This window comes from Sprattus sprattus (assembly GCF_963457725.1).
Source record: "Sprattus sprattus genome assembly, chromosome: 2".
Classification (NCBI taxonomy): domain Eukaryota; kingdom Metazoa; phylum Chordata; class Actinopteri; order Clupeiformes; family Clupeidae; genus Sprattus; species Sprattus sprattus.
The window spans coordinates 61,095,275-61,122,794 of record NC_137921.1 but is presented as its reverse complement, the minus strand read 5'-3'; the positions used below and the strand labels follow the sequence as shown (position 1 = coordinate 61,122,794).

The window sequence follows — 27,520 nt, the reverse complement described above, 5'->3', positions numbered from 1 at the left end:
TTTGGGGGAGCGCGAGGTGGGCGAGGTCTGTGTTCGTGACCCTGAATTTGAGTGGGAATTGCCCTCTATACAACGTAACGATTTCATTTTACAACAAGTGATCTCTGCTAAGGAAGGAGGTGGGAGCTCTGCACCGAAGCAATGGATTGCTTGTCCCAAGCTAAAATCGTACGTGCCTCTTTGGGGTAGGCTTCAGTTGTGTGGGGGAGTACTGGCATTCATTGAGGAGGGGAAAGAAAGTCGCGCCGTCATACCAGAGTCTATGGTCCCTGTAGTTTTACAAAGTTTGCACAACAGCAAAACTGGGGGGCATTTGGGGACCGAGAAGCTGATGGATAGAGTTCGGACACGGTTTTTTTGGCTTGGGTGGACAGAGGGCGTAAAAACGTGGTGCAAAACCTGTCCTGACTGCGCTTCAAATAAAATCAGCGGACCGTCACCCAGGGCGCCGTTACAAACCTTTCAGACATTCCGACCATTTGAAAGGGTAGCTATGGATATATTGGGTCCTTTACCCCTGTCAGATAAAGGTAACCGGTACATCTTGGTAATTGCGGACTATTTCACAAAATGGGCTGAGGCTTTCCCTATACCCAATCAGGAGGCTAAGACTGTTGCTGAGGTATTTGTTACGGAGTTCGTATTGAGATTCGGCGCACCTCGAACCTTACACACAGACCAAGGAAGGAATTTCGAATCCGAACTGTTTAGGCACGTTTGCGCTCTACTTGATATACACAAAACAAGAACTACCCCGTATCATCCCTGCTCGGATGGGCTTGTAGAGAGGCTAAATCGTACTTTGACCACAATGCTTTCAAATTTTGTAAACTCAAATCAGTCTGACTGGGACGTGATTTTGCCTTATGTGATGATGGCGTACCGTAGCAGTGTCCAGTCCAGCACCAAATTTACACCTGAAGCTGTATTTGGGCACCAGATTGTGTTGCCAGTTGACTTACTGTTGGACCGGGGTGATGAGACTTATGAGGGGTTGAATGTGTATGTTAACAGCATGAAGCAGAAGTTGTGCTCAGTGGCAGAAGCCATACAGCGACACCAACAAGCAGCATCAGAAAGCCAGAAGGGGTTCTATGACTTAAAAGTTTCACACCAGTATTATGAGCCTGGGGAGAAAGTGTGGGTGCGGGACCAGAGAAGGAGGAAAGGACAATGTCCAAAGCTTAAGAAGAAATTTAGTGGGCCTTATTTAGTCTTGGAGAGGCTCTCTGATGTTCTTTACCGGCTGAAGGGGAGTACTGGGGAAGCAGTCGTGCACTTCAACCGACTTAAGCCCTGTTATGATAACCAAAGTTTAGTCCCTCTTAGGGCAAACGCCCAGGAGGGTGATGGACAATCTGCCAGAGAGCAACCCAGAGGGAGCAGACTGCGACAACAGAGGAGATTCGTTATGCTCCCCTTGCCACCACCTGCCTTGGTCCAATCAACACCTGCAGACACATCGGGGGCCCCTGTCATGGGGGGAGGCCAGTCTGCTGAACGGGCCAGCTTCACCGAGGGGGATCATCCCTTTACACCAGCAGCTGAGCAGGAGGGAGAGCAGAACCAACCGAGACCCCTGCATGATGCTGTTTCCGGAGGTCAACAGCAGGCCCCACCAGTGTCTGAGGCTGGAGGGCTTGAGCCTCATGCACCGGATACTTCGATGGCTGTGGGTTCCCCTTCACCACAGAGACAACAGGGGGCTGAGTCAGCGGCAGAGACTGGGGAGTCTGGGTCGCCTGCACAGGATCCTGCACCGCTGGGTTTGGAACCGTCCCGGCCCCAGAGACAACGGAGACAACCTGGGTGGTTCAAAGATTTTAATGTGGATGTAAATAACATTGGACGCGAGGGCGCCATCCTCTTCAAAGGAGGGGGTAGTGTAATGAACTCTGTTTACTGGCCGCAGTGGCAACGCCCCGCCAATGGATTAATTGTGACCGGCTGCAGGTGGGTGAGACACCTGTTGCCTGTTAAGGAGGTTTGATTGTTCCTGGAGAGGATTATAACAGACTGTCTGAATCTGGGTGCGAGAGAGAACGCTGGGCAACACTGAGAGGAGAAGCCATTACCTTCTGTGGACTATTGTACAATCGTGTGTGTGAGTTAGGGTGAGTTAGCCCCCGGCCGGGGTTACTGGTCAGTCCCTTCCCCTAGTTTAAATCGGCCATAGAGAGGCTCAGTGTGTGTGTGTGACGTAGTGTGAATACGGGTGGTTGGGTTGTATGTATTGACTTGACTATAATTGTAATAAATAGTAAAACGTGTATTCTGTGTTTGTGTTTGATTAACTCCTCCTCCGGTAATATAATCCTGTTACAGTATAATATATTTTATGAGACTGATATATTTAATGAGACTGATTTGTGGATTATCAACTTAATTGATCTGCCTTTGTGTTGAATGGTTGATCCCTGTCCAATCGGGTGAGATTACCAACATATTGTTGCTGTTGCAAGGACAGCACCAGTGTGTCTTGGTGGCCCTCGTGGAGACAATATCACAATTCATACACAATTGCACCCACATTCACCCGGCGCCTGCTCACTGGGTAAGATACCTATCGTAGCCCGACCTATTATCCCGCACGACCTATTATCCCGCAAGCGCTGGTACACGTTACTTAATATTGATTTCGGTGTCATCCAGGATCGCAGATTTCGGAAAACTTAAGTCCCTGCCCAAAATGGGTATTTAAATTAGCTTTGTAGCAAAAATTGCACATATACAGCGTATTGAAGTGTATAAGATAGTGTTGTAATACTGCGTGTACAAACCAGCCTGATACAAATAGTAGAATTTTGATTTCGCGACGTTCGGTGTAAATTCTTTTTCTTGTTGAGCTTGATTCCCAACGGCATTTTACATCAATGCGGGATAATAGGTCGTCGCCAACTTTGTTGCCATTTCGCGACTGTACAAAACAAATCGGAAAATACGTTAAGAAATGTTCCTGCTGAGAGTCAAACAAGACTTTGTGCATGTTCTACACACCTGTCACTTCTGAAATATGTAAGGTTGATTCATTAAACCATATTTATATTGATAAAAACATATTTGTTAAGCGGATATTTTGGTGGCCCGCGGGATAATAGGTCGCGTTACTATACATAACCTGGTACTCCCATATGAGAATGGTACCCATTTTACCTACACCACTGAAGCGGTGGCATTCCAAACCGCTGGCATGGGGGAATCTTGGCCAGGAGTCTCCTCGGACATTTGCTGCCAGTCCACACAGGTCCCCGGCACCACCACCGCCACCACCAGCCAGGGCAGAGCCTCTGCATCACCACCACAAGAGGTGCGGCACACCAAAGGAGCTGCTGCTGGGTCACCGACAGCCCAGGTGTCTTTCATGCTGCAACTGTTGATTCCAGAGCCGACCACATCCCCGCCGCCATTACTACCATCGTAGTCGCAGATGGTCTGCATAGATAACGGCTGTGTGAGGAGGACCAATCCTGGCATTGCAAGTGTGATGAGGACCAGGACACCACTACTCCAATGGTTGCAGCTCTGCAGGCCACTTCCCCTAGGGGCGATGACAACACCTCTCCAAGCAGCAGTGGCAGTGAGCAGCAGTAGACAGTTCCAGTGGCAGCGAACAGCAGCAGCAGTCTCCCGGTCCAGCAGGGCAGCAGCACCCAGCAACAATAGTGGATGGGAATCACTTAATCAGCTCCAGTCCTGTTTCTACTGGCCAGGGTGTCACCACGACATGGAACTCTATGTCCGCCAGTGTGACTCCTGCATGGCTCAGAAGGGGCTGACCCAGCGCCTACACGCTCCACTGCAGCTGTACCAGGTGGGGACCCCATGGAGCGCTCTCATCGTCAGTGTCAGCTTCCCCAGCACTTACAGGACTTAGCTTTGAATGTCTGGGTGATTGGGGAGATCTGACCAGTCAGGGGGCAGGGGGTAGCGCACCTCCATGTGTGTGTGATAGTTCTAGCTCCTAGAATTTAGTGCGAAAGCGCTGAGAGAATGTGAATGTTCAATTGCGTTAGTGTTCCATTTTAAAAGGTAGATTGTGTTTTTCCTTCAGTGTCTCATGTAACGTGTATTACTGTTAGCATTTGGCCACCATTGCTGTCTTTCTCATGTCAAGATTAGACCTCCCTTCTGTTTCTACCGTTCAGTATCAATGTTTCTTGCCTCTTGTGTGTGTATCAGCAATATAAAACAGTTTGGCGCAAAAGAAATCTGCTTCTACCTTTCATTCCACTGGACATTACCATGTATATGTAATATGTATGTATTATTACATACATGTAATATGTATGTATAGGTACAGATTTGGTTCCACAACATATGTATTTCTCCTGTATGTAAGCCATGAACACACCGTCTATATCACATTCTGCTGTCAGTCCTGCTGTATTAACTTGTGAATGAGTTTCATTTATTCATTCAAGACAATACAATAATATTAATAGCCAATTGCAATGTTGGTCCCATAGGTCCTTCATAAAAACGACCTCAATCATCTATAGTTCTGATTATCCTCAATACAACCAACAGGCTATTTATCTGTCTGCTCACCACCCCACCAGTCAGCAAATAAGTAAAGCAATCATATAAAGGCTTTGTCTCTTTTTCCTTTTGTGAAAAAAATTAAATAAGTTATAGTTTGGAAAAGTGTATTATGTGTAACAAACCTGTCTTGACTCCTTTTGGTCACATATCTGAGGCAATGCTGACACTGAGCTGGAGGGGCAGAATTCAAGGGGACACGCACTTCCTGGAGCTCCTACAGCCATTGCGGGGAGAAAAAAACAAAGTAACCCATGGAAGACGTAACTTCAAAGTTGTAACCTGTCCTCAAATGGATCGAAAATGGCGTTTGTGTGATACGGAGTATTTATACATGCAGTTATCGCAGATGTAAGATAGTTATACCCCATGTCACGGGCAACTGAGTTTATGAGGGACGAACAGTCTACGGAGAGGGACTATTACTTCATCCCTAGGCTGTAGCAAGCTATCTTGCTAATGTAACCAGGCCAGCAAGCGGCCTAACTTAGTAGCTCCAACATTAGCTAGCTACTTGTTTTTGTTACATATTGTCCGTTTACGTTGACGTGAAAGTCTGCCTCTGCAATTCTGCTTCGCCTGGGCATAGCAAACTCTGTGTAGTCTCGCGTCGAGATAAATGTCTTGCTAACAAACGTTAGCCGTCAAGATATTTGGACTGACAGACCAGAGTAGCTAACAAGCTAGTTAGCTTGTGGCTGTAGAGTTCGCAAAGTTACAATTTTTTATCAGAAAACTGTAACGCTGTACGTGTCGTTATTGGTAACACATGTGAAAACATAATTTTCTTTAGATATTTCTTTAGATATTTTCAAAATTAGTGGTTTTAATGAATAGCTAGCGTAGTAGCTAGCAATGTCTGTTCCTTCTGCCGATATGATTGAAACACCACCTGGATATCCTTTTGAAGAAATCGATTATGTGGATATTGAAGTTGAAGAGGTGAGTCTTTGTCCTTTGAGGAATTTAGGTTAGCCAGCTACGCGTTTGCCACACTATCAGGTCTCCAGCAGAGACGTCAACATTTCCCCTTGTAAAAAAAAAACCTCTTGCTTGCCAACGTCTGCACAGCCAAAAAATGTTCCTCTGGATAATCTTACTGGGCATTTTTTAGCCTTATTCTTAAATGTTAACTGTTGTAGAGTAAAATGTAATTGCGTTTGAATACCTGTATTACTGTACCTTGTCAGTTTAACCAATGCTATTACAGTTAGTTATATGTGCATATTTACAACAACTTTCCATTCACAGGTGGTGGGACGAGGTGCCTTTGGTGTTGTTTGTAAAGCCAAGTGGAGAGGCAAAGATGTCGCAATCAAAACAATAGAGAGTGAATCTGAGAGGAAAGCCTTTCAAGTTGAGGTGAATGCTCCCTTAAAATGACAAACCTGGGATAGCCTATGTGAAGACCTATGTAATGCATACACCACGTGTGTTCAATTCTATCATGAATAATTCGCATAGTGCCCACATCTGTCTACATGCCATCGATTGAAAGCATTTGTTTATTTTATCAAGATGGAAATGTTCCCTCTGAAACACCCTGTATTCCCTGTTTTGTGTCTCAGTTGCGGCAACTCTCTCGTGTGAACCATCCCAACATTGTGAAGTTGTATGGCTCATGCAACAACCCTGTAAGTACAGAAGCATATTGGGCACTTTTGTACTTTGATTTGATTGGTAGGAGCTGTTTATGTGTATGATACATGACCCCTTCTAAAATAATCCATTATTTGTTATCTGCTCTAAGGTATGTCTGGTAATGGAATATGCAGAGGGGGGCTCTCTGTATAATGGTGAGTTCCTGACTTTGTGTGATTAACTGCTGTTTGGGTTGGAAGTCGTCCTGTTTGAGTCAATATATGGCTCATTAAGGCAGATACTTACTTCTCTCAAATATGTTAGATAGAAGGTGTGTCCTTAAGATGCTTGAGTTGAGATTTGCTTAATCTATTTTTGTCAGTGCAATCCTTAGCTTCCTGTAATCCTTAGATTCCACACCTTTTCTCACTTTTTGGTTAGATTATAACAGTCCTTTGTCCCTGAGTCCTGTAGAGATGTTCTGCATGCTGAACACATAATGAAGATTGACGTTAATTGATATAGCGTGAATATTGATTCAGTACACAGGTTCAGTGTTGAAGTGTATGGTTGGCCTGTGCACCTATGTGTGGAGAACCTCTGTGTTTGATTGTGTGTGGTTATGGCTGTTCATGTACACATGTTTATAAGCACCTCTCTGTATGATTTAGCCATGTGTACATTTAAGTGAATCTGTGAGTGTGTGGACATTAGATTGTTGTTATTGTGAGCTGTCTGTGTGTTGTATTTGTTTGGTTACATCAATATATCCATATTTGTGTGTATGTGTCAGGTTGTGATCTAGTGTGTGTGTGTGTGTGTGTGTGTGTGTGTGTGTGTGTGTTTTGTGAGAGCGTATCTGACTGTGTTAGTGACTGCACTCTCTGTTCACAGTGCTGCATGGTGCCGAACCCCTCCCCCATTACACGGCCTCCCATGCCATGAGCTGGTGTTTACAGTGCTCCCAGGGAGTGTCCTATCTACATGGCATGAAACCAAAGGCTCTCATTCACAGGGACCTCAAGCCACCCAAGTACGCTCTTCACCTGTGTATCTCTGTTAGCCCAGCACTCTGTCCTCCTCCTCCTCCTCCTCCCCTGAACCCTGGCACTTGCACTCTCTCTCTCTCTCTCTCTCTCTCTCTGTGTGGCTAGATATCTGTTATAATATGTGTCACCCCCTTATTCTTCCCTCCCGTGGTCCTCCATTAGATCTGACCCTCTGTTGCAGGCATTTAAAGTAGGGCCAATTGTAGGTTTATTTTCTGCCAAGAGAAATTAAGTAGTATACAGTCTGCTGCCTTTTACCTCCACTTTCCTAAGGAGACTAAATTAGTTTTGTGTACGTGTGCTCTGCTGTTTTCCACCTTCATGATTGATGCCATGTAAGCTGGGAGAATTGTGTGGTTTATTGTGCGCCACAAACAGACTTGTTGAGTTGCAGAGGGGTTATTTATTAGGCTCAACCGATGAAAAGTCCCTGGCAGTGCACTATGGGACTGTCCAGCTGGTCTGTTTCCTAGAGACCTGACCTCGAGTTCCTAGGGAAGAACTGGGGCACATTAGCCAGCATTGACTTTGTTGTCCACAACCTTGATGTTGTTGCTCTCTTTTTTAGATCATGCTCTTCACCTGGCATTTCAATCTAAAAAAATCTAGATGCATTGTAGCAAAAACCCAAATGAATAGAGCAGGTCTGTGGGTATTCTCTTTTGAGTGATTGGTGTCGTTCTGATTGGTTTCCTCCCCAGCCTCCTTCTGGTAGCTCATGGCACAGTACTGAAGATCTGTGACTTTGGAACAGCGTGTGACATTCAGACACATATGACTAACAATAAAGGCAGCGCGGCATGGATGGCACCCGAGGTGTTTGAAGGCAAGTATTGGGAACATGTCAAGCATCTAAGAATCCTTTCAGACGATTGCTGTCAAGTGTCCTGTCACTCAGCTTGTGGGACACCTCCCAGACAGGCTAATCAGACACATTTTCCATCTGAGCTCCCAGAGAGCTGTCCCCATAGTTTACCATGGATTGTGCGTGGAGGCTATGATTTGCATCAGGTCGAAAAGTGTGTCCTCAAATGGTTTATAAAACCATGTTCTTATATTCGATATGACTTAATGTTAAACATGTTAATGTTATGTTGTTAAATTTCAGCATTAGGTACTTGTCATGCCAGCTCATATGTCACTGTAAACACAAATGTATCATACTCGTCAATGCAATTTCAGTTCACTTATTTAGTCGTTGAATCTGTGAGAACAAATTCGTTTAAATATGATTGCACGCAGTAGTAATTGTGAAGTTTCTACTCAAAGGTAACTGAAAGGGGAAAAGATGTTTTGATTTTTAAATGTTTTCCTCATTAAAGCTGCCAATGTTCCTCAATTAAAAACACGAGTCTAGAGACACTCCCCTGTCAACAGGTCAGGTGGAGATGTAAATGAACGGTTAGTCATTATCTTGTTTGTGTGGGAAGGAGCAGGACTCCCCTTCAATTAAACATCATATTTCTCGCTGATCCCAAACTGCTCACAGCTCATTTGCATCACTTGGAACAACAGTTTATCAAAGGCCCTTTGCACTGCCTCTCCGAAGGTGCTCGTGTGTGATAGTTTAATTTCACAATACGTCGTCACGCTACTTTACCAGGGGCGCTGCTTGAGAAAATTGCCTCCTTGTTTTCTTTGCGCCTGGTGAAAGGTGCAGACGAGATAGAAGTGCCTCTACTCCCCCTGGATGTGTCTCCGCTCACTCGCTCTCCCCTCCTTGCCTTAAGAGTACCACAGAGAGTTGCTTTATGCCATCACAGAGCTGTACCAAGAGGTGTCTCCGCTTCATTATGAAGGGCCTACTGGGTACTTGGTGCGCTAGTGTGTTTTTTTTGTGACCATCTATGACAAGGAGGTGTGTCTGTTTGCAGGAAGTAATTACAGTGAGAAGTGTGACGTGTTCAGCTGGGGCATCATCCTCTGGGAGGTCATCACTCGCCGGAAGCCCTTTGATGAGATAGGAGGCCCAGCATTCCGCATCATGTGGGCCGTGCACAACGGTGAGTGGGGCAAAGAGGGGTTCAGCCTTCAACATCATGTGGGCAGTGCACAATGGTGAGAGAGGCAGAGAGGGGTTAAGCCTTCAACATCATGTGGGCAGTGCACAATGGTGAGAAAGGCAGAGAGGGTTTCAGTGTGGGAGAGAGGGCAGGTTTATGACTGGTAGTACCTTAAAGTACCTGTATGAATGATTAAACATATTGCTATTTATGATGCATTGTTAATTATCTATGTCTGGACATATGTGGGTTGTTAGTTATTTACTCTGGGTTGCACATAATGATATGGGCAGTCCTGTGCCGCATCGCATTAACAGCAAGACATTTGACAGTATTCTTTCCCCAGATAGCTTTTTTTATTGTATTATTTCCAGGTGCTAGTGGTTAGGGTTTTCTAAAATGTATTTTTCATAAAATGTGTTGTGTGTTGTTTTATTTGGCCTGCAGGCACCCGTCCACCACTGATCAAGCACCTGCCCAAGCCTATTGAGAGTCTGATGACCCGCTGCTGGTCCAAAGACCCGTCACAAAGGCCCTCAATGGAGGAGATAGTGAAGATCATGGTCCACCTGATGAAGGTACTGCCTTAAAATGGCCTCCTGTTGGAGGTGTGTGTGTGTGTGTGTGTGTGTGTTCCAACAAAGCACTAAGGTGCTGTTTTTTTCACAGCAACGGAATGTTTTGAAAACGACCTTTTGCGTTTTCAAAAAGTTTTGCATCCATTCAAAAACACTTTTAGAACGCCTCCTTAAAGTCAACTAGATTACTAGTGAACACTTTTTTTCTTGCTGGCTTGGAGTCTTGGAATTTTACCAGTGCATGTTTCAAAAACTTCTGAAAGCCCACTTTCAAGCTTTCTGAGACGCAAAGGACCTCAGAAATGCAGTTTACTGTAGCTAGGTGGGTCATTGTGAAAGCATATTTCTTCATAACCTATGCTCGAAGTTACAGCCTACATCTAAACAATACTTTTATCAAAGCAATAGCACTATGAGTAGGGTTGGGTACCGAGAACCAGTTCCAATATGGCAACTTTCTCATACAACCGGTACTTACCTGGACCGAAATGCAACCCTGTTGGTGCTTCCTTTTGGAGCCCGAACCGATTGAAATAAATAACAGCAACAAATCATGCAGCTAAATGAACAAAACTTACGTAAAATGTTGTCTTGTTAGTCTGAAGGGTGACCATTTCAGGCCCTGAAAACGCATTGGTGGTGTGCCAAAACGCAATAAAACATCCTCCTTTTCCGCAATAACTCAGTTTTCTCAGATGTCCTGTAGACGGCCACTAAATGTTTCACGCTCTCTTGTCATTGGCAGTACTTTCCAAGAGCCGATGAACCCCTACAGTACCCGTACCAGTATCGAGACGAGGAACAGAGCAACTCTGCCACCAGCACAGGTACTCTAAGTGACCTCACAGGACAGAATAACTGCCCCATTAAGTCTCAGCCCCTTTAGTTTTCATACTCTCTGTATTCAGTACCTACAGAAGGTGTGTCATGCATGAACTCTTTTTCCCCCCATGTGGTCAAGTATACGTGCGTAGTCTGCATCACATAGAATCATCACTTTATCCAAACTGAAATCATGTTGGTATTAATACCTAGACTCTTTTTCCAGCAAAAGCTTTCTTGCCAATGCATGCACATTTTCCCAGCAATATGTATAAAATGTAAGACCTACATCCCACATACTTCTAACAAAAATGAAGGATGGATATCTGCGTAGAGAATTGAGCCCCAACAGCTCACAATTTGCAACAGTATCCAATCAATGCACATTTTCCATCTGTGAGCTCAGACCTGTTTGTCCCTCTGATCTCAGGGTCGTACATGGACCTCACCTGCACCAGCACCAGCAACAGGAGTGACAACAACATGGAACGCAGTAACTCTCCAGGGAGCAATGACACTATCAAGACTAAGTTTGCACCCTTTAAACCAAAGGTAGCACATCATTTGTCTTCAATTTAAAAACTAGTGGGGGTGGCATTATTTAGTTTAGAGTATAGCTTAAGCTGAGGTTAACATTCAAGACTTTTACCCTGATTTTCATTCCCTGATTTTCAGTTTTCTGCTTGAGTCTACTGACTTCGACTGGTCAGAATCGTTAATATTTTAACAGCTTCTGGGACCACTGGAAGACCTTAAACAAAATTATATTAACAATCTAGTGATTCAAGATGGAGATATATGGATTTAACACTTCAAAGATCCTTATCAAGAAACCTGCAGCACACCACAACGAGACCAAATCCAGGACAACTTGAACCAATTAAAAACAGTCATTAAGGACTACCATAACCTATTAGATTACGAAATTACAGAAAAGAATTAGGCCAAAAACTGAAAAGCAAAAAATGTAGAAAAGACTGTGGCCCTGACGGCATCCTAAATGAGATGCTTAAACATGCAGACTATAAATTCAAATCAGCCATTCTGAAACCTTTCAATTTAGTTTGAATTTAGAACCGGCTTCTTTCCTGAAGTATGGAATGAAGGACTGATACATTTAAAAGACAGATCCACAAAATGACAGGGGGATCTGTATCAATTCATGTGTAGCATGTGTCTTATGTAGCATCCTAAATCCACAAATCATAGACTTCCATCACAGAACATCCCACAACACTACATTTAGAACTACACATCATAGCTTCACATTAAACACTAATTGATGATTACGTGCACAAAAATAATGCAAAGATTTATGCCTGTTTTGTGGATTGTCAAAAAGCCTTTGATTCAGGCTGGCACAATGGCCTTTACTTAAATTACTTGAAAGTGGTATCAGAGGGAAAACATACAATCTGTAGGGGTCCACGATTCAGAAAATGTCACGATTCGATTCGATACCGATTTGTAGGCTCACGATTCGATTTAAAATCGATTTTCGATTCAAAAACGATTCTCGACTGGAAAAAATTGATTCACAGAATGTTAATGTTAGTGCTGTCAAACGATCGTGATTAATCACATTTTTGTCAAAGTTAACTCAAAATGAATCGCGATATATTGCAAATTAATTCATCGCAAATTTTATTTTAATGCTCTTATCATGGAAAAGTGGATTGGCTTGCTTTATGCAATGTTTTATTTTATTGAAAAACAACATTGCCAAACAGGGCGGTAAAAATAAAATTATAAAGTGCACATTTCAGACTCAGCCTATAGTGCAGTTAAACCATGGCTTAATATTTTCTTTTTTTCAAGTTTGCTTTGAACATAGAAGTCAGGCCTCTTATTTCAAAAACAATGAACCGTAACAGTTAGGTTACCAATAAAAGGTAAGCCTACTCCTTCTGTGCTTTCAGCCAGCTGCCTGTTGACATTTTCAGACAACAGTGAAGCTCGCTTCTTTTGCACAGCACAACTTTTAAAGGTAAACTTTCTATTCAGAAGCTTTTTATCAACCATTTTGCCGTATCGCGCTCACCATCACTCAAACCGTAACGTTAGCCTACTACACAGTTTGCGAAGCCAAAAAGAACGTTAATTAAAAAAAAAAAATCAATATGAATCGCTTTTTGGAATTCTATGAATCGATTCTGAATTGGAAGCACTTGAATCGTGATACGAATGTGAATGGTTTTTTTTGGACACCCCTAACAATCTGATAAATTCAATGTACACAAATGGGAAGTGCTCAATTAAAGTTGGAACAAAGAAAACAGAATCTTCCTTTCAGAGACGTGGAGTAAGACAGGGCTGTAAACTTGCACCTGGCCTCTCACTAAATGACTAGGAGTTAAATGTCTTCTCTTTGCAGATGACTTGGTTTTGCAAATTCCACCTCCTTGCCCGCCTACTACGAGTGTCAGAACTATGAGCCAACATGTTTGCTTCTTCTGACCCAACAACCAGGATAATTTGTGTGTGATGCTCCCAGGATCAACTAATGAATGTGTCCTGTCAGAAAACCTCTGGTCCTTTTACCGGCCAATACAAATGCTTTTTAAAAATCTGTTCCGATTCTTAAAGTCGTACAGTCTAACCCAATCTGATCCACAAACTCAATGCAGTCTGGTTTAGCTATCCTACGAGACATTAGGAAAGGAGTCATGTTATTTCAAATCACTGAGGTGACATGCTTTTCTTGCCAGCCGGACCCGAGAGGCAGCCTGCCTCTGTCCCGAGGGGGCAGCGTGGAGAGCCTTTCCGGGAGAACATCGTGCCTGGCCTCCTCCGACAGCAAGAGAATGAGCGCCGACCTCACAGAGAATGCCTTCGCTCCTTCAGGTAACATTCCACACACACACAAACACACACAAACAAAGTCCCCATGTATTCTCTATACATAAGGATGCAACAATATAGAAGAGATGTTACAAGTTTTGTTCCAAAATTACAATTTGGTATGTGTTACTGTAGTATAACACCTCTCTTACATCTGTGGGAGACAGGCAGAGGTAAGTTCCAGCCTCATCTCCTGAGAAAGGGGGAGCCTCTCTGAGCGTTAGCACTGGGCATGACCCAGAGGCGCACAGGCAGCCTCATGCAAACTGTCAATCAGTTCATCTTCACAGGCTGTAAGAGTCTCCCATTGCCCTAACCAACCTTATACAGAAATATGCTTATGCTGAAATTAAACACAGCGGCGGTTCACTCATCAATTTTTCTTGAAGATGCAATTGCGTCTGCCCGCTTTAAAAAAAAATAATTCATGTTTTAATCCTGGAAAGACTTTCCCCTTACATGTAACTTCATTACCACTAATTGTGTTGTATTCTTTTCTGTCCAAGTAATTCATATTGTATAACCAGCTACAAATGCTCTCCACCATTCTTTGTAAATGTTGGCAATAACTGGTAACTTCATCTGTACTTGGTTGTTCAAATGGTCCAAACCCGTTGATCAGGTCAGTATGCAGGCAGTGCCAAGTCAGAGCTGCAGTTCTGCTTCACCCCTCACCTCCTCATCTGAGCAGCGTTGTGTCCTGACTGCATGCCCTCCTCTCAGGCCTCCCACAGCCCCCCCTGTCGCAGCCACGCTCACTCTGCCCGCTGCTCTGCATGTGTGCCCTGCATGCCCCCTCAGTGCCAGTGGGGTGTTGGGGTGGGTGGGTGGATGGGTGGCAAAGGTTAGAAGGAGCTTTGTGGAGGGCGAAACTGCCCCTCCAGCAAGCTTGTGGTCCCTGTTTCTCTGTAGTCTGCATGCCTTTGTACGCAGCTCTGTGTGTGTATGTGTGTATTTTTGCAGCACGCCCCCAGTATAAAAGAGGTCACCGTAAAACGGCATCGTTTGGCACCATTCTCGATGTCCCCAAGATCGTCGTGACAGGTACCAGCAGTGTGCACCACCGGCCAGCTTCCTGGTGCCTGGATAGTTGACACTTCAGCTCAATCAGAAGGTTGCTCCAGTGTCTGTTACTCCAGGACAGAAAACCTCAAGCCAACGGCTGATCTGTGCAGGGGCTTGACCAGAGATATCCCAAACGCTCCTGTGGTTTCTCCTCAGTCACCTCGAGCATCAGCCTTCCTTTTGGCTGGATGAGTTGTGTTTGTGTCCAGCCTGGAGTAACACTCACGTAGTTGTTCTCTGTTGTGTGCTACATTGTTAAGCTTCATTCCTTGCTTCCATCTACATGTCTTCATCCAGTCTCAAGATGCTGATCACTTGACTTCAGACGTGAGCTTATGTTCTCCAGTAATCTGATGCTCCCCCCCCCCACCCAAATTATGTTCCATTGTTTCCCCCTAAATTATATTCCATTGTATTCTCTATACAGATGTCTGTATCTGATTGTAACCCATAACCTAACCAGAAATTCAAACATTTGTAGCATAATGATGCCCCTATAAGGGTTTGCTTACCAACCAAGCATAATATAGCCAAGAATGGAGTGGGGCTCTTGAGGCTGGAGGTGATGAAGTCATGTGGCAGTCTGTGGGGTTGTGTGTGTTCTCTGGGAGGCTTTGCTGCTGTCGGGGCCTGGGGTTCTGGGCTGTCCTTGTCTCCCATGTGGAAAGGACACGGTGGAAGCTTCGCCCCGAGTTCATTAACTTAGCAAAAGTCATTTTGATTAATTTCACTCACATTTAGGGTCACTGCTATTCTTAACCAGCGTGAGCAGACGGAAGGAAATGGGGACAGGAATGAAGAGCTCAGAAAAAGAACTAGTGTTGTATTTGGACCATGGGCTGCATGACACTTCTCCTGCATGGTACTAAATATTTCATGTCGAGGGGAGGCTAATATAGTTGGTGTTCAGTTGGTGTTGCTATTCAGATTAGTGCATGAGCTCACCTGTGTGTCATTATATGTGCTGCTGACTCACATCCTCATTAATGCAGCAGAGTTTGTGTGCAGGCGTCAGTGTATATGTCCCAAGTTCTAGTACTGGTAGGTTTTTCATTGTATATTTATATTTAAAGTCTTATCACACGATCTCTCATTGGTGAGGTATAAGTTACATACCTCACAGTCATTCTGGAAACATGGGACAAAACCATGCTAAATTTGAAAAAATTCAACTTGATGCTATGATAAATTATACCAAATGGATATATGTAACATATATTAATCTACAGATTTGGTACAACTTTTTTTTTTTTTTTTTTCTTTTAAATGGCCTTTTCATCTTTTTGTCTAGTCGGATAATACAAATACAAACTCATTTTCACCTACATGTTTCAAACACATACTCTTTTAATTACAATTCCTTGATAAATATGAAATATCATACTAACAAATCGACAATAATAATTCCAAGGTGAGGCTATACACTTAACATCCAACTACCAATATAACCCTAAACATTGATCTTAGCTCCACATGAAAAGCGCAATGGGAGAAATACAAACTATTTACACAAGACTATAATCTAGAGCTCACTATTCATGTCCATTCAATATGGCCACCAGTGACCAGTTTCACTGTCCTACCTAAATTGTGCTATGCACAGTGATATATGGGGTCAAGTTCATTTGTGTGTATTTTAGTTTTATTATGCGTTGATGCATGTCTGCTGGTCGTGACAAAAGCCTTGATTTATAGTTATTTTAACTATTTAACTTTAAATTAATCAATTACTACATAATAAAAATAACAGTGAAGAGGTTATTTATTTACACATTTATTTTGAAATTATAGAATGAAAATATGATCTAATCAAATGCTAGGCATAATTTTCACAAAACAAATTGAGTTTAAGTAGTAGCCATTTTGTTTGTGTCTGTTGAGGGCAGCTGTACTTCATAAAGTTATCTTAAATTGTCAAATAATGAAACCATTTCAAAAGCATGGTGTTGACATATCATAGGCAGTGACACAGAGGTTGAGATTTGAAATATTCAAAAACTATAAAACGTATTAAAGCCCGTCTGGCACTGCCAAAAAGTAAGGACCCAACTGTGAAACCTTTTAAAAATGTGTAAAATAATCGAATTGAATATTTTTAAATGTTGCTTTTGATGAATCATTTTTAAAACATTTGATTACTTATGAATGATTGATCCCTCCTCTGCAAAGTGTTTTACATTTACATAGTAGTCATTTAGCAGACGCTTTTAGCGACGTGCAAGGTACGTTTTTAGTTGCAAATTTGATTTAATAACAATGGAGGACAATAATAACAATTGAGGAGAATAATTATGTTTAATACATTATATTATTAATCCTTCCTAACATTTACAATAACATGTAGTTATTAAACCTGATAAGTTACAGTTAGTAATCAGGGCTCTACAGTGCGAGTATTTCACTCGCATATGCGCCTAAAAATAGGTACGTGCGAACTTGAAAAATGATTTACGAGCACAGTGTGCGAGTGACAGACAGTTGTCAATACAGCGCCAAAAAGTGAAGCATTCCATTGATTTCACGTGGAAACAAGTGACAGTGTTGCGACTGATGTGAACATATCAAGATGACGCGCTGAACTTCCTGCAAATGAGAACGACGATTCGCAACCAATGGGCCAGAGCCATATAAAAAGAGAGTACCGTAAATCCTCAAATAGTGGCCGGGGCTTGTATTTACTTAGGCTGCACAGCGCACCGGCCTTTATTTGGGGCAGGCTTGTATTAAGGGCAGGCCTTTATTTCTTACTTATCTTCTGTTATAGAATTGAATTATTTAAATATTGAGCATAATTGCAGTAGGCTTTGGAACTCATTGCATATGCGTTCAACACTTCCTGGCTGCACATCGCGTTGCGCTTTAGGTCGGGGTGTCAACGTAAAAAATAAACATCGGAGTTATGGTCTCCACTGTCAGTCACGGAGGAAAAGATTTCCAAAGCCTTGAATTTAATCGTTTTTCTAGACACTATTATACTTATCCTGGACTGAAAACATTTATTCAACGAGCTGGTTTGATATCCAGCCTAACTTTCTTTCTACCTCCACCTGCTAGTCGTAGCCTATAGCATTCCTCTCGGGTCAATGTCAAACTTCTTTGCTGCTTTTTCTCCCGAATGTTCTTCAGCAATCACCATCTCTTTTAATTTAATATCAAAGTTACGTAAGTCTACTACTGCTTCATGATCCCTTCTGGAAAAAGTAACCTAGCCAACTAAAACGTTACAGATAAACAACAGTAGGCTATACGATACGTGCATTTAGGCTAAACATTCGCCTAGTAGTCCTACGTGGGGAAATTTCTTTTTTTATTGCAAACAGCCCATGAGATAAGCCAACAATATTATATAATATAAATATTAAACATGAGGAGAACATGTATTCTCATATATTTGAATGATAATTCTGTTAATAAAGTATTGCCTTAAATTATTATTTACATTGATTTAATTGGAATTCAGCTGTAGGCATGAGATCTGTATCTTGGAGACTAATTGCATCCACAATTTAAGTACTGCAAGCTAGACTACTATGTAGTAGACACAACAGGAGGTCCCTTGGCCTGAGAAGTGAAGGAGTTTAATGTGGCTATAATATGGAATTTTAAATGTGCCTAAAACTAGACAAAATTGTAATGAGTTTTCGAAAACTAGACTGAAACTAAGAAGGATAACTATGACTAAATGTGACTAAAAGTAATATGCATTTTTGTCTTAAGACTGAATCTAAAATATATGCCAAAATGAACACGGAGATAGGGGACCCCTTCATCTGCAATTAATTGTTGCTAGCTCTAATCAGATGTACCAACTAGGCTTATAAGGGAAGACTAACTTTGTATGCCAACGAACACCAATAACTAGAACTAATTTGACATACTATAAACCAATGTGATACCTACAGTCTAACTCTAACTGCATTAAGTCTAACAAGCTATATCTTACAATAAACTTTAAGTTAAGCTGGCTATGTAAGATACTACTAATAACAATTGATAAGAGGTCAACCAAAGCGTTGTATGAACAAATGCAGTAATTTGATCAATTTACCAGCCAAAATTGCTTTGGAATAACTGAACATGAATGGGGTTAAACGTTGGAAAATACAATGTTTGGAACTATAGGTCGCAAATGAGTATGACATGCTTTGCTTCCGCGTAAAAAAAACCCTGCTGTGCTCCTAAATTTCTTTGTGTGCTCCTAAATTTTTTCATTTAGGAGCACATGTGCTCCTTGGGAAAAACCTTAGCGTAGAGCCCTGGTTAGTGGACATGTTTGTCCCATGTCTCAAGAATGACCGCTCACACAAAATGAGATGAATACTATGTTTTATGCACTATAACCATTGTAGATATATTCTCCATAAAATGTGGTTTAGAACGATGCATTTGATCATACTGACTGGTTTAGCATTGTGCTATCGAATGACCCACACTTGACCCATTTAAAGTTGATGACGATCTTGTTCCTCGCTGTGTCAGGTGGGGGCAGTACTCTACCTGTTACACTAAATGTAATGTATACAGATCTGTCCGTTTCTATTTGAAATTCTTTCTTGTCCAAAACGTCTCTCATACATTGATGTCCCGAAAATGAATAACACTTTTTTTTTTTTCTTACGGGCTGAATATGAGATCTCAAGCAAGGAGGCATTGTAATTCCAAGTCACTGCTGTGATTTGATATTTATAAAATCAGGGTCTGAAGCCTTTCCTTAGCCACTTTAGCTATTTGTGCATTCCATTACCAGGTGACAAGATTTCCCAGTTGTACCTTTCCTTCCCAGTTGATTGTTTGTTGGCAGAGTATGAAGTAGTGGGAGTAGGGCCAGGAGTTGTGTCTCTTGTTGGTGTATGTATCCCACCCACACTGTCAGCTCACTGGAATAGTACTCTTCCCTAGTGCTGCCCCCTGTGCCCTCACCTCCCTCCCAGCCTCTCTGGTCTGGTCTCACATGTGACAGGAGCTGACCGAAGTGTGCCAGCTTAACTGTCTATGTGGTAGTTGTGGTATGTGGTGCTGTTTCTGTGTGTGTGTGTGTGTGTTGGGGTGTGTGTGTGTGTGTGTGTGTTTTAGACTGCTGGGATGTAAGGGGAGGGTGTTTGTCACATTATGGCCACATTAGAGCACATGTCGTGAGTTAAGTCTGCGCAGCTGTCCCCACGTCACTCTCTGGACCCATAGAGGCTGGCCCGGTGATGGGACAGGCACAGACACAACTCACTCAACATTACCACTGACTCCGCTGGTCTTCTCCCCTCTTTCTTCCTCTCCCCCTCCCTCACTCCCTGTCTTTCTCTCTTGTTGTGAACCTGTCTTCTCTGTCTATCTCACTGTCTCACCCTTCTTCTGCAGCTTCCTGTGAGCCCCAGAGACGGCGATCAGTGCAGGACCTCCCAGCTGTGGTCAGCGAGTCCACTCCGGTAAGGTTCTCCCCTATATGAAGTCACACCCAGTTGGGTCCATTGTGTCATTCAGATGTCTTTTTCTCAGTGTAAGAGCTGATATCATACTGACTTTTCGTTTGTGTTTCTCCTCCTTGTGTGTGTGTGTGTGTGTGTGTGTGTGTGTGTGTGTGTGTGTGTGTGTGTGTGTGTGTGTGTGTGTGTGTGTGTGTGTGTGTGTGTGTGTGTGTGTGTGTGTGTGTGTGTGTGTGTGTGTGTGTGTGTGTGTGTGTGTGTCACAGGGGAGTAGAAACAGCAGCAGGTCTTCCAGCCCCAGTGTGAGGATAACTCCAGACAAGACAGGCAAGGCTCCCACTTCTCACTTCTTTCTGTCGATAATGCACTCACTGTTCAACTCCACCAACTTTGATAATGATACTCTACTGGTAATACTTAATGCTTATCTATGTTAATACTATAAATAATGACACATAAAAGCCAAACCATTTTGACCAAGAATGGCAGAACGTGTTTCAATAAATCTGATGACAAAATGATGCTGCAGAATGTATGACCCTTTCCAGTTTTGTCGAGCGATGGCATTTGGTGTCTTTGAGAGAGTACATGTATGTTGGCTTCAAATATAGCAATATGACTGTTTTCAGCTTTGGCTGTCAAAGGGAATTGGCCAGCCACATTCACTGAATTTCAGACATTACATAAGCCTCATCAATGATTTAAAGCTCTTTCACTCAGTGTGGTTGAACTGTTACTTCTGTCTCAAGTCCTGTCATCTCTGTTGATCAAAAAAGTCTTGCGCTAGCTTGCACCACAATCAAAATCAACTCCTCTTCTGTCCACAGATACCAACGGCTCCGACAACTCCATTCCCATGGCCTATTTGACTCTAGACCACCAGCTACAGGTAGGACTTAAGTTTCAGCACCCTGCTGAAGCTCCATATTGCAGGGCCACACAAGGCCACACAGGGCCACACACAATATTGGACTGCGTTAGAATAGATAGAAAAAGAAATATTTTCAGTTGCATGAAAAGAAAGAAAAACATTTGTATTGATTTATTATGGAATTATTCAGATTCGTGTTAGATTGTGGCACTGATAAGGTGAGCTTCTTGGTCACCTTTTTTCTGGAGTGTGTATTTTTATCGACACCAGACTTTCTGATCTTCAGTATAAATACTCTGTGCACTGCAGTCAAACACGCCTCGAGCTGTGAAATGAACCAGCGGTTTCATAATGTGCTTATTTCCAGCCCCTGGCTCCGTGTCCCAACTCTAAAGAATCCATGGCTGTGTTCGAGCAGCACTGCAAAATGGCCCAGGAGTACTTGAAAGTCCAGACCGAAATCGCCTTACTGATCCAGAGAAAGTAAGTGAATCTGATTGTAAGAGGGATTCTGGATGGTAAAGTGGACATCGGTGAGATCCATGCCCCGCTTTCTCTCATTGTTTGGGATGTGATGACCCAGTCTTCATGGGGCCTGGGTGTCCTCTGTGAACGCCTTCATGATCACCACCTCTGGACGTCCACTTAGAGCCCTAATCTGCTTCATATGGGGATGATGAGGTCAATGTTGTCCGTTGTGCAGATTTGATGCCTACTCCTACCTCCTGTTGTTCACCCTCTCCCTACATAGTGGAGCATAGGCCATCGATACCGAGTTTTCACCGGATTTTGGTATCCACTTGTTCTCCATGTTTCAATAATCCAGTACAATCACTGAGCGAGGGCTTGGCCCACCCAGCTTCAGTTTACAGCACCAGGTATTCCCAGTTGGTCTCACATCCAGAGACTAACCAGGCCCAACACTGCTTAGCTTCCGAGACCGGCTGAGATTGGGCGTGCTGAGTGTGGCATGGCTGAAACTACCTCTACCTTTACTCTGAAATTAACAACGCCCCCTCTAAGCTTTGTGATTCCACCATATAGATTTTCCATAGATTAAGTAGTTGGAAAAATGTAAGGGAACACTTGAATCAGCTCATTTGTCTTGTTTGTGTGTTGTCTCAGGAAAGAGCTGATTGCTGAACTGGACCAGGATGAGAAAGACCAGCAGAATACGTCCCGTCTGGTCCAGGAGCACAAGAAGCTGCTGGAGGAGAACCAGTCCCTGTCCACATACTACCAGAAGTGCAAGAAGCAGCAGGACCTGATCCGGGCGCAGCAGCCCAAGAGGCAGGGCACATCCTGATGGAGTACACCACCACCTTCCTTGGAGCTCGTGCTACCCAATCATACAAGCTACATCACACACACACACACACACACACACACACACACACACACACACACACACACACACAGCCACACTCACACACACACCTCCAGGCAGACAGTTTGCCCAAGGCCCTCTCCTTCTCTCTCATGGGAATTAGATCTAGTCAAGTGTCAAAGCCCTCCCAACATGACTGCTCATGATTTGTTCCCAGCCTTCTGCATCGTGGTGGAGCTAGTCCACCCTCCACTGTCCTTTATAAGAGCGCTGCAGTCCGCTGCGCCGCGCCCGTGCATGCTACATGCGTCATGCTACATGGTCGCATCTCCTGGGGTCAGGACTCGTCAGAGGAACTGGGGACTTTTTGCACCCTGGACTCAGCGGTTGAGTGCGTGAGTTTTGTTAGGTATCTGTCCAAAGTTTCCTAGACCAAATGATTAGGCTGTGCTCCGTTAGCCCATTTGAGCCTTTTGTGTGTGTGTGTGTGTGTGTCAGTGTGTGTGTGTGTGTGTGCCACGTTTATAGCGCGGCCAAATGCTGGTTCAATGGGTTCTCAATAGATGTCAGCATGTACCTGTGTGTTTCCAATCACCATGCTCCAACAGCTGTCTGCTGAATGGCACAACCACTTTGTACAAGAGACCTATTCAGATCCCCCTACACAACACTACTGCTACACTGCTAGTCCTGGAGAGTGCTGCAGTTTTAATGCTGTACCGCTAGAGTCCTCATGAATGTCAACCCACAGATGGCTCATGAAGGTTGACTTCAACAGTGGAGCTCATCATTTTATTTGAGCATTAAAATCCCTGCTTTTAACTTCTTACTCCAAATATGTTTTGTGACCTTTTTAAAGTACATCCATCATCAATTTTGACCAAAAGAAAGTATTGATAGTTTTGGTGTATTGCGGGAGGCATATTAATAATATATTGCACATCACTCCAGGGTTTTTGCTGAGGAATAATGGTGGGAAAGTCTTGGTCTAGTCTCAAAAAAGGATTCAATATTTATAACCTGCTTTTAATTTTCTTTTAGTCTGTATTTGCCAGTGTTGAAGGGATGTTCTTGAGTGGATTGTTGCATATCATACCTGCTTAAGAGAAGAAAAAATATATTTCTAAGTTTTTTTTTGTTTTTTTTCCTTAACATGTTTATCGTGACTTCAGTATTCTTTAGTCTTTTTTTATCCCATAGTTGAATTTGTATAATAATTGAAACACTGTTTCCACCGTAGAGCTTTGCTTTCCATGGATTGGGCTGTTTGTGTATGGAACATGTAACATGTGTCTCCCCCTCTGTGTGTGTGTGTGTGTGTGTGTGTGTGTGTGTGTGTGTGTGTGTGTGTGTGTGTGTGTGTGTGTGTGGAACATGTCTCCCCCATTTGTGTGTGTGTGTGGAACATGTCTCCCCCTATATGTGTGTGTGTGTGTGTGTGTGTGGAACATGTCTCCCCCATTTGTGTGTGTGTGTGGAACATGTCTCCCCCATTTGTGTGTGTGTGTGGAACATGTCTCCCCCTATCTGTGTGTGTGTGTGTGTGTGTGTGGAACATGTCTCCCCCATTTGTGTGTGTGTGTGGAACATGTCTCCCCCTATCTGTGTGTGTGTGTGTGTGTGTGTGTGGAACATGTCTCCCCCTATCTGTGTGTGTGTGTGTGTGGAATATGTCTCCCCCTATCTGTGTGTGTATGGAACATGTCTCCCCCTCTGTGTGTGTGTGTGTGTGTGTGTGTGTGTGTGTGTGTGTGTATGGAACATGTCTCACCCCTCTCTCTCTCTTTCTCTTTCTCTCTCTCTCTCTCTCTCTCTCTCTCTCTCTCTGTGTATGGAACATATCTCCCCCTCTCTCTCTCTGTGTATGGAACATGTCTCCCCCTCTCTCTCTCTGTGTATGGAACATGTCTCCCCCTCTCTCTCTCTGTGTATGGAACATGTCCCCTCTCTCTGTTTTGAAGTATTTTTGGTTCACACGCTGCCTTAGAGTTGAATTGTTTGCATTTTTCCTGATCTGTTGCTTCAACACAAGACATGATTCATGCACACCTCACTTTGATCCTAAGTGTAGTAAGACGGCATCGATGGGCCTTGAGGATGACATCTGGAAGGGCCTAGAATTTACTGTACAGAATGATTTTAATAATGAAGGCAAAACTATGGACGACTAAATTGCCTTTGGCTTTCCATGACTTGTCTCTGTGGATAAGTGATCTCTGAGGAGGGATACAGCCCATCCCTTCATTCTCTCTCTCTCTCTCTCTCTCTCTCTCTCTCTCTCTCTCTCACCCTCTCTCTCCGATGTTTTGCACAATCAAAGGGTTGTTTGCAACAAAGATAAGGTTAGCTCATTCTTTCATGCTCGTATGTGAAAAGACGGAACAGTGTTGAGGAGTGTGTTGTTAAGCACACAACTGGAGTCGTGGGTTTCCCTATATTCTTTCACATGTTGAGTAACTACTGTATATAGCTAAGAAATCTGATTTGTTAAGATGATGGGCAAGGGATTATGCAAGTGAAGATCACATCATGCAATAAAATGGAACAGGTGGACATGGTCTTTGCTTGAGTAATTTTTGTGTGTGCTTGTGTATGTGCGTCCCGTATAAATAATGAGTGCCTTCTACAAAAGAGGTCAGTGAAGATGTACAGTGAGCTCTAGTGCATTGCACATTTCTTGAAAACTGTTTGGATAAATATACGTCTAGAGGCTCTGAACTTGAATGTACTGATGAAAGACTTGGTAGAGCTTAAAAGACAAGACCAAGCATTCAATGCTTTTTGTTCAGTTCCATGAGAGTTCTGTTATGAATGAAGTACCTGTTACCGCTGCTTTAGGAGATGCAGTGAATGGTACCTGTTCTTCTGCAAGAGGAGTTGGTGGCGTCAGTAATAAGTTGTCAAAGTACCACATCTGGAGATGTTGCCACCAGCAGTACTAGTGCTATTAGTTGAAGACTTCACTTTTAACTGTCGTGTTTTAAATTGTTTTGTCACATCTATAGGATATAACCGGTGTTTTAAAAACACTGTAAGTCTGGATGATCTTGAAGTTTTTGTGTGGTGTTGATAGCCTTTTGTATGCTGAAATCAATTGGTGTTTATGGCAATGTTTTGGAAATCCAATCACCAAAATCACAGATTTTAGTAAATGGTTTAAGTGCTTTACTTGTGTTTAGTGTTTTATTAAGAGACAAAGTTATGAATTCCTTCTAATTCACTTTCTCCTAGAAAGGGGGCTGTGTCCTGCTCATGCTGTTGCAGATTGCCATAGAGGAGTCATACAGAACGCTGCCAGGAGATGGCGCCACTGCTCCTCCCTCTTTCTGCACAAGCATGATGAATGAGACTTGCTCTCTGCAGACAAAGAAAATGATTCTGACCTCAGCTGGTGCCAACAAAGCCTTGGGTGAGCGGTGTTGTTGTTGGAATGCTTATTAAAGCTGTTTCAAATGCATAGCTACACCAAACACTTTATCTGAATCTGTGCCTCAATGTAGAAGTGCTCTATTGGGAAGACTTTGTCTTTGTGTTTTCCATTGTTAAACGTTAGTTTATTTTCCATATAATATTGTTTTCTTTAGGTACATTATGCCGATCATCTCTATACTGTGGGTGGAATTGACTCATGGGGGAAATGCTGCACTCCATTCTAATAAGGATGTACGAAGTCATTTCCCCAGCTTTCACAACAAGTACCGTCCAGTGACAGTAACTGACTTCAAACTGGGCTATCAATTGAATCAAGTATGCAGACCCATAATGACAGGTGTTTTTATTATCGAATAAAGATATATATTCATCTTAAAGATCAAGACTGAGGCAAAATGTAAGAGCCGTTGTAGATCATCAATATCTGGCTTTATTTGGATAATTCATTGTTATTTTACATAATGGATTTGCATGGCCTTTGTCCTTATTTATAGCCTCATTACCACTTGTGGAGACAAGAAGCATCATACATCTTTTGCTGGAAAGAAAAGTTCACATGAAATTTACAGCAGATTTTTATTGTGGTAACCATGGAAACTGACAGGAAATGGTGGAGATGTTGCAGTTTTTAGTAATGGACTGAATTTGGGTCATAATATCTTCTTATTGGTCTATAAATTGCACAGTGTTCCAGTTATATATTCCATTAATCAGAATGAATCCCAGGCCAGCTTGGAAGTGGCTGTGGGCTATTATTTCAAAACGGGTTTATCTTTGCTTTAGATCATATCCATCACCTATGTTTTAAGAAGTATTTTATGTGATTCCCTATTTTCATGAAATACTAAACTTATGGTAACTAACTAACATCATTACGATCATTTCAACTTGTTTTTGATATTCTCTTGTGATGTGTTCTCCATTTTACACTGTTCTTTAGATGAAGGTTGAATAGATGATTCACATGGGCACTGTTCCATCAAATATCAGGGTTGCTCCAATCTCATTCTAATTTTAGATTCAGGTTAGCACTAATGTGAATATTATGCATAAGTATGAATTCATGTGCTCCTCCTTTTTCCTAAGATCGCTTAAATGAATGGCTGAAGAAAAAATAATCTGTCATTGCTATTTTTGAGGTGTCACTTTCACACCTTTAGCAATGCAGAGAGGAACTACAGCAAGTGATCGTGGTTTACTTTTTTTTTCAATTATATATATATATCACCAGAAGCTTCTCTATAGTCAGGCCCTTAACATACCGGTAATAATTGATTTATTTGAAAAATGATCTGTGCGTTCTCGATTATCAGCATATGCGGCATAGAAATAAGCCCTGTTAATGCATGTTAGAGTATTCACAGAAGACGAGACACTTTTATCAAGACAACGGACAGTAATTCAACTGCTTGCAGCAGGATGAGCTGGAGTTTGCTTTGAATACAGCAGTGAGCCGAGAGGTGCAGTAACACCCAGGGGCCCCTCAGGATAGCTGATGAAAGACAAGTCAACAGTGGACTGTCACATGCATCCTGAGAGATCCCTCTTGCTCTGTAACACACAGGCGTGCACACATGCATTATTACTCTGCTGCTCTGTAGACTGTGTTCTAATGCGTATCTGCATGTGTGTGCTGCAGCTACCTCAGAACACAGGACAGTGATTTGTTTTTCAAGAAAATGTTTTTGCAGGCAGCACAAGCAGGAAATGCATTCTATTCTTGTCCAAAGCTTGTACTACACATATTAGCTGTTTTGAGAACCACAGTGTAGTACATTTTTACATTCAAAGCAAAATGAATGCTGGTATTTGCACAATCTGTGTTCAAGCTGTACTATGGTTATCAGACCTAGAGTCATTTTGTGGCTTTAAACAGGGATTCAGAGGTAGCCAGCTTGGAGAAAATCAGCCATTTGCATTGTCAGGGTATACCATACTTGGGTAGACTACTGTTTGTGCTCTTGGCAACAAAAGATAAACCAACAGATGGTATTT

General features: G+C 42.8%; 1 protein-coding gene across 1 annotated transcript; it reads left to right on the top strand.

Moving 5' to 3' along the window:
• Positions 1-4,756: 4,756 nt before the first annotated feature.
• Positions 4,757-24,593, top strand: map3k7 (mitogen-activated protein kinase kinase kinase 7). Its single transcript, XM_080833684.1, has 16 exons — positions 4,757-5,481; positions 5,791-5,901; positions 6,108-6,173; positions 6,290-6,335; positions 7,015-7,153; positions 7,871-7,995; positions 9,044-9,172; positions 9,620-9,750; positions 10,496-10,577; positions 11,003-11,124; positions 13,281-13,416; positions 19,831-19,898; positions 20,162-20,222; positions 20,723-20,784; positions 21,134-21,249; positions 21,892-24,593. The coding sequence occupies exons 1-16, from the start codon at positions 5,395-5,397 to the stop codon at positions 22,070-22,072; spliced, it is 1,662 nt and encodes a 553-aa protein (XP_080689810.1). The 5' UTR covers positions 4,757-5,394; the 3' UTR covers positions 22,073-24,593.
• Positions 24,594-27,520: the final 2,927 nt, after the last annotated feature.

Bases quoted from the DNA above. Each gene is read 5' to 3' on its own strand.
- map3k7 (XM_080833684.1), top strand. From the start codon at position 5,395: ATGTCTGTTCCTTCTGCCGATATGATTGAAACACCACCTGGATATCCT. The intron at 7,996-9,043 runs GCAAGTATTGGG...GTCTGTTTGCAG, and splicing joins GGCACCCGAGGTGTTTGAAG to GAAGTAATTACAGTGAGAAG. The intron at 10,578-11,002 runs GTACTCTAAGTG...CTCTGATCTCAG, and splicing joins CAACTCTGCCACCAGCACAG to GGTCGTACATGGACCTCACC.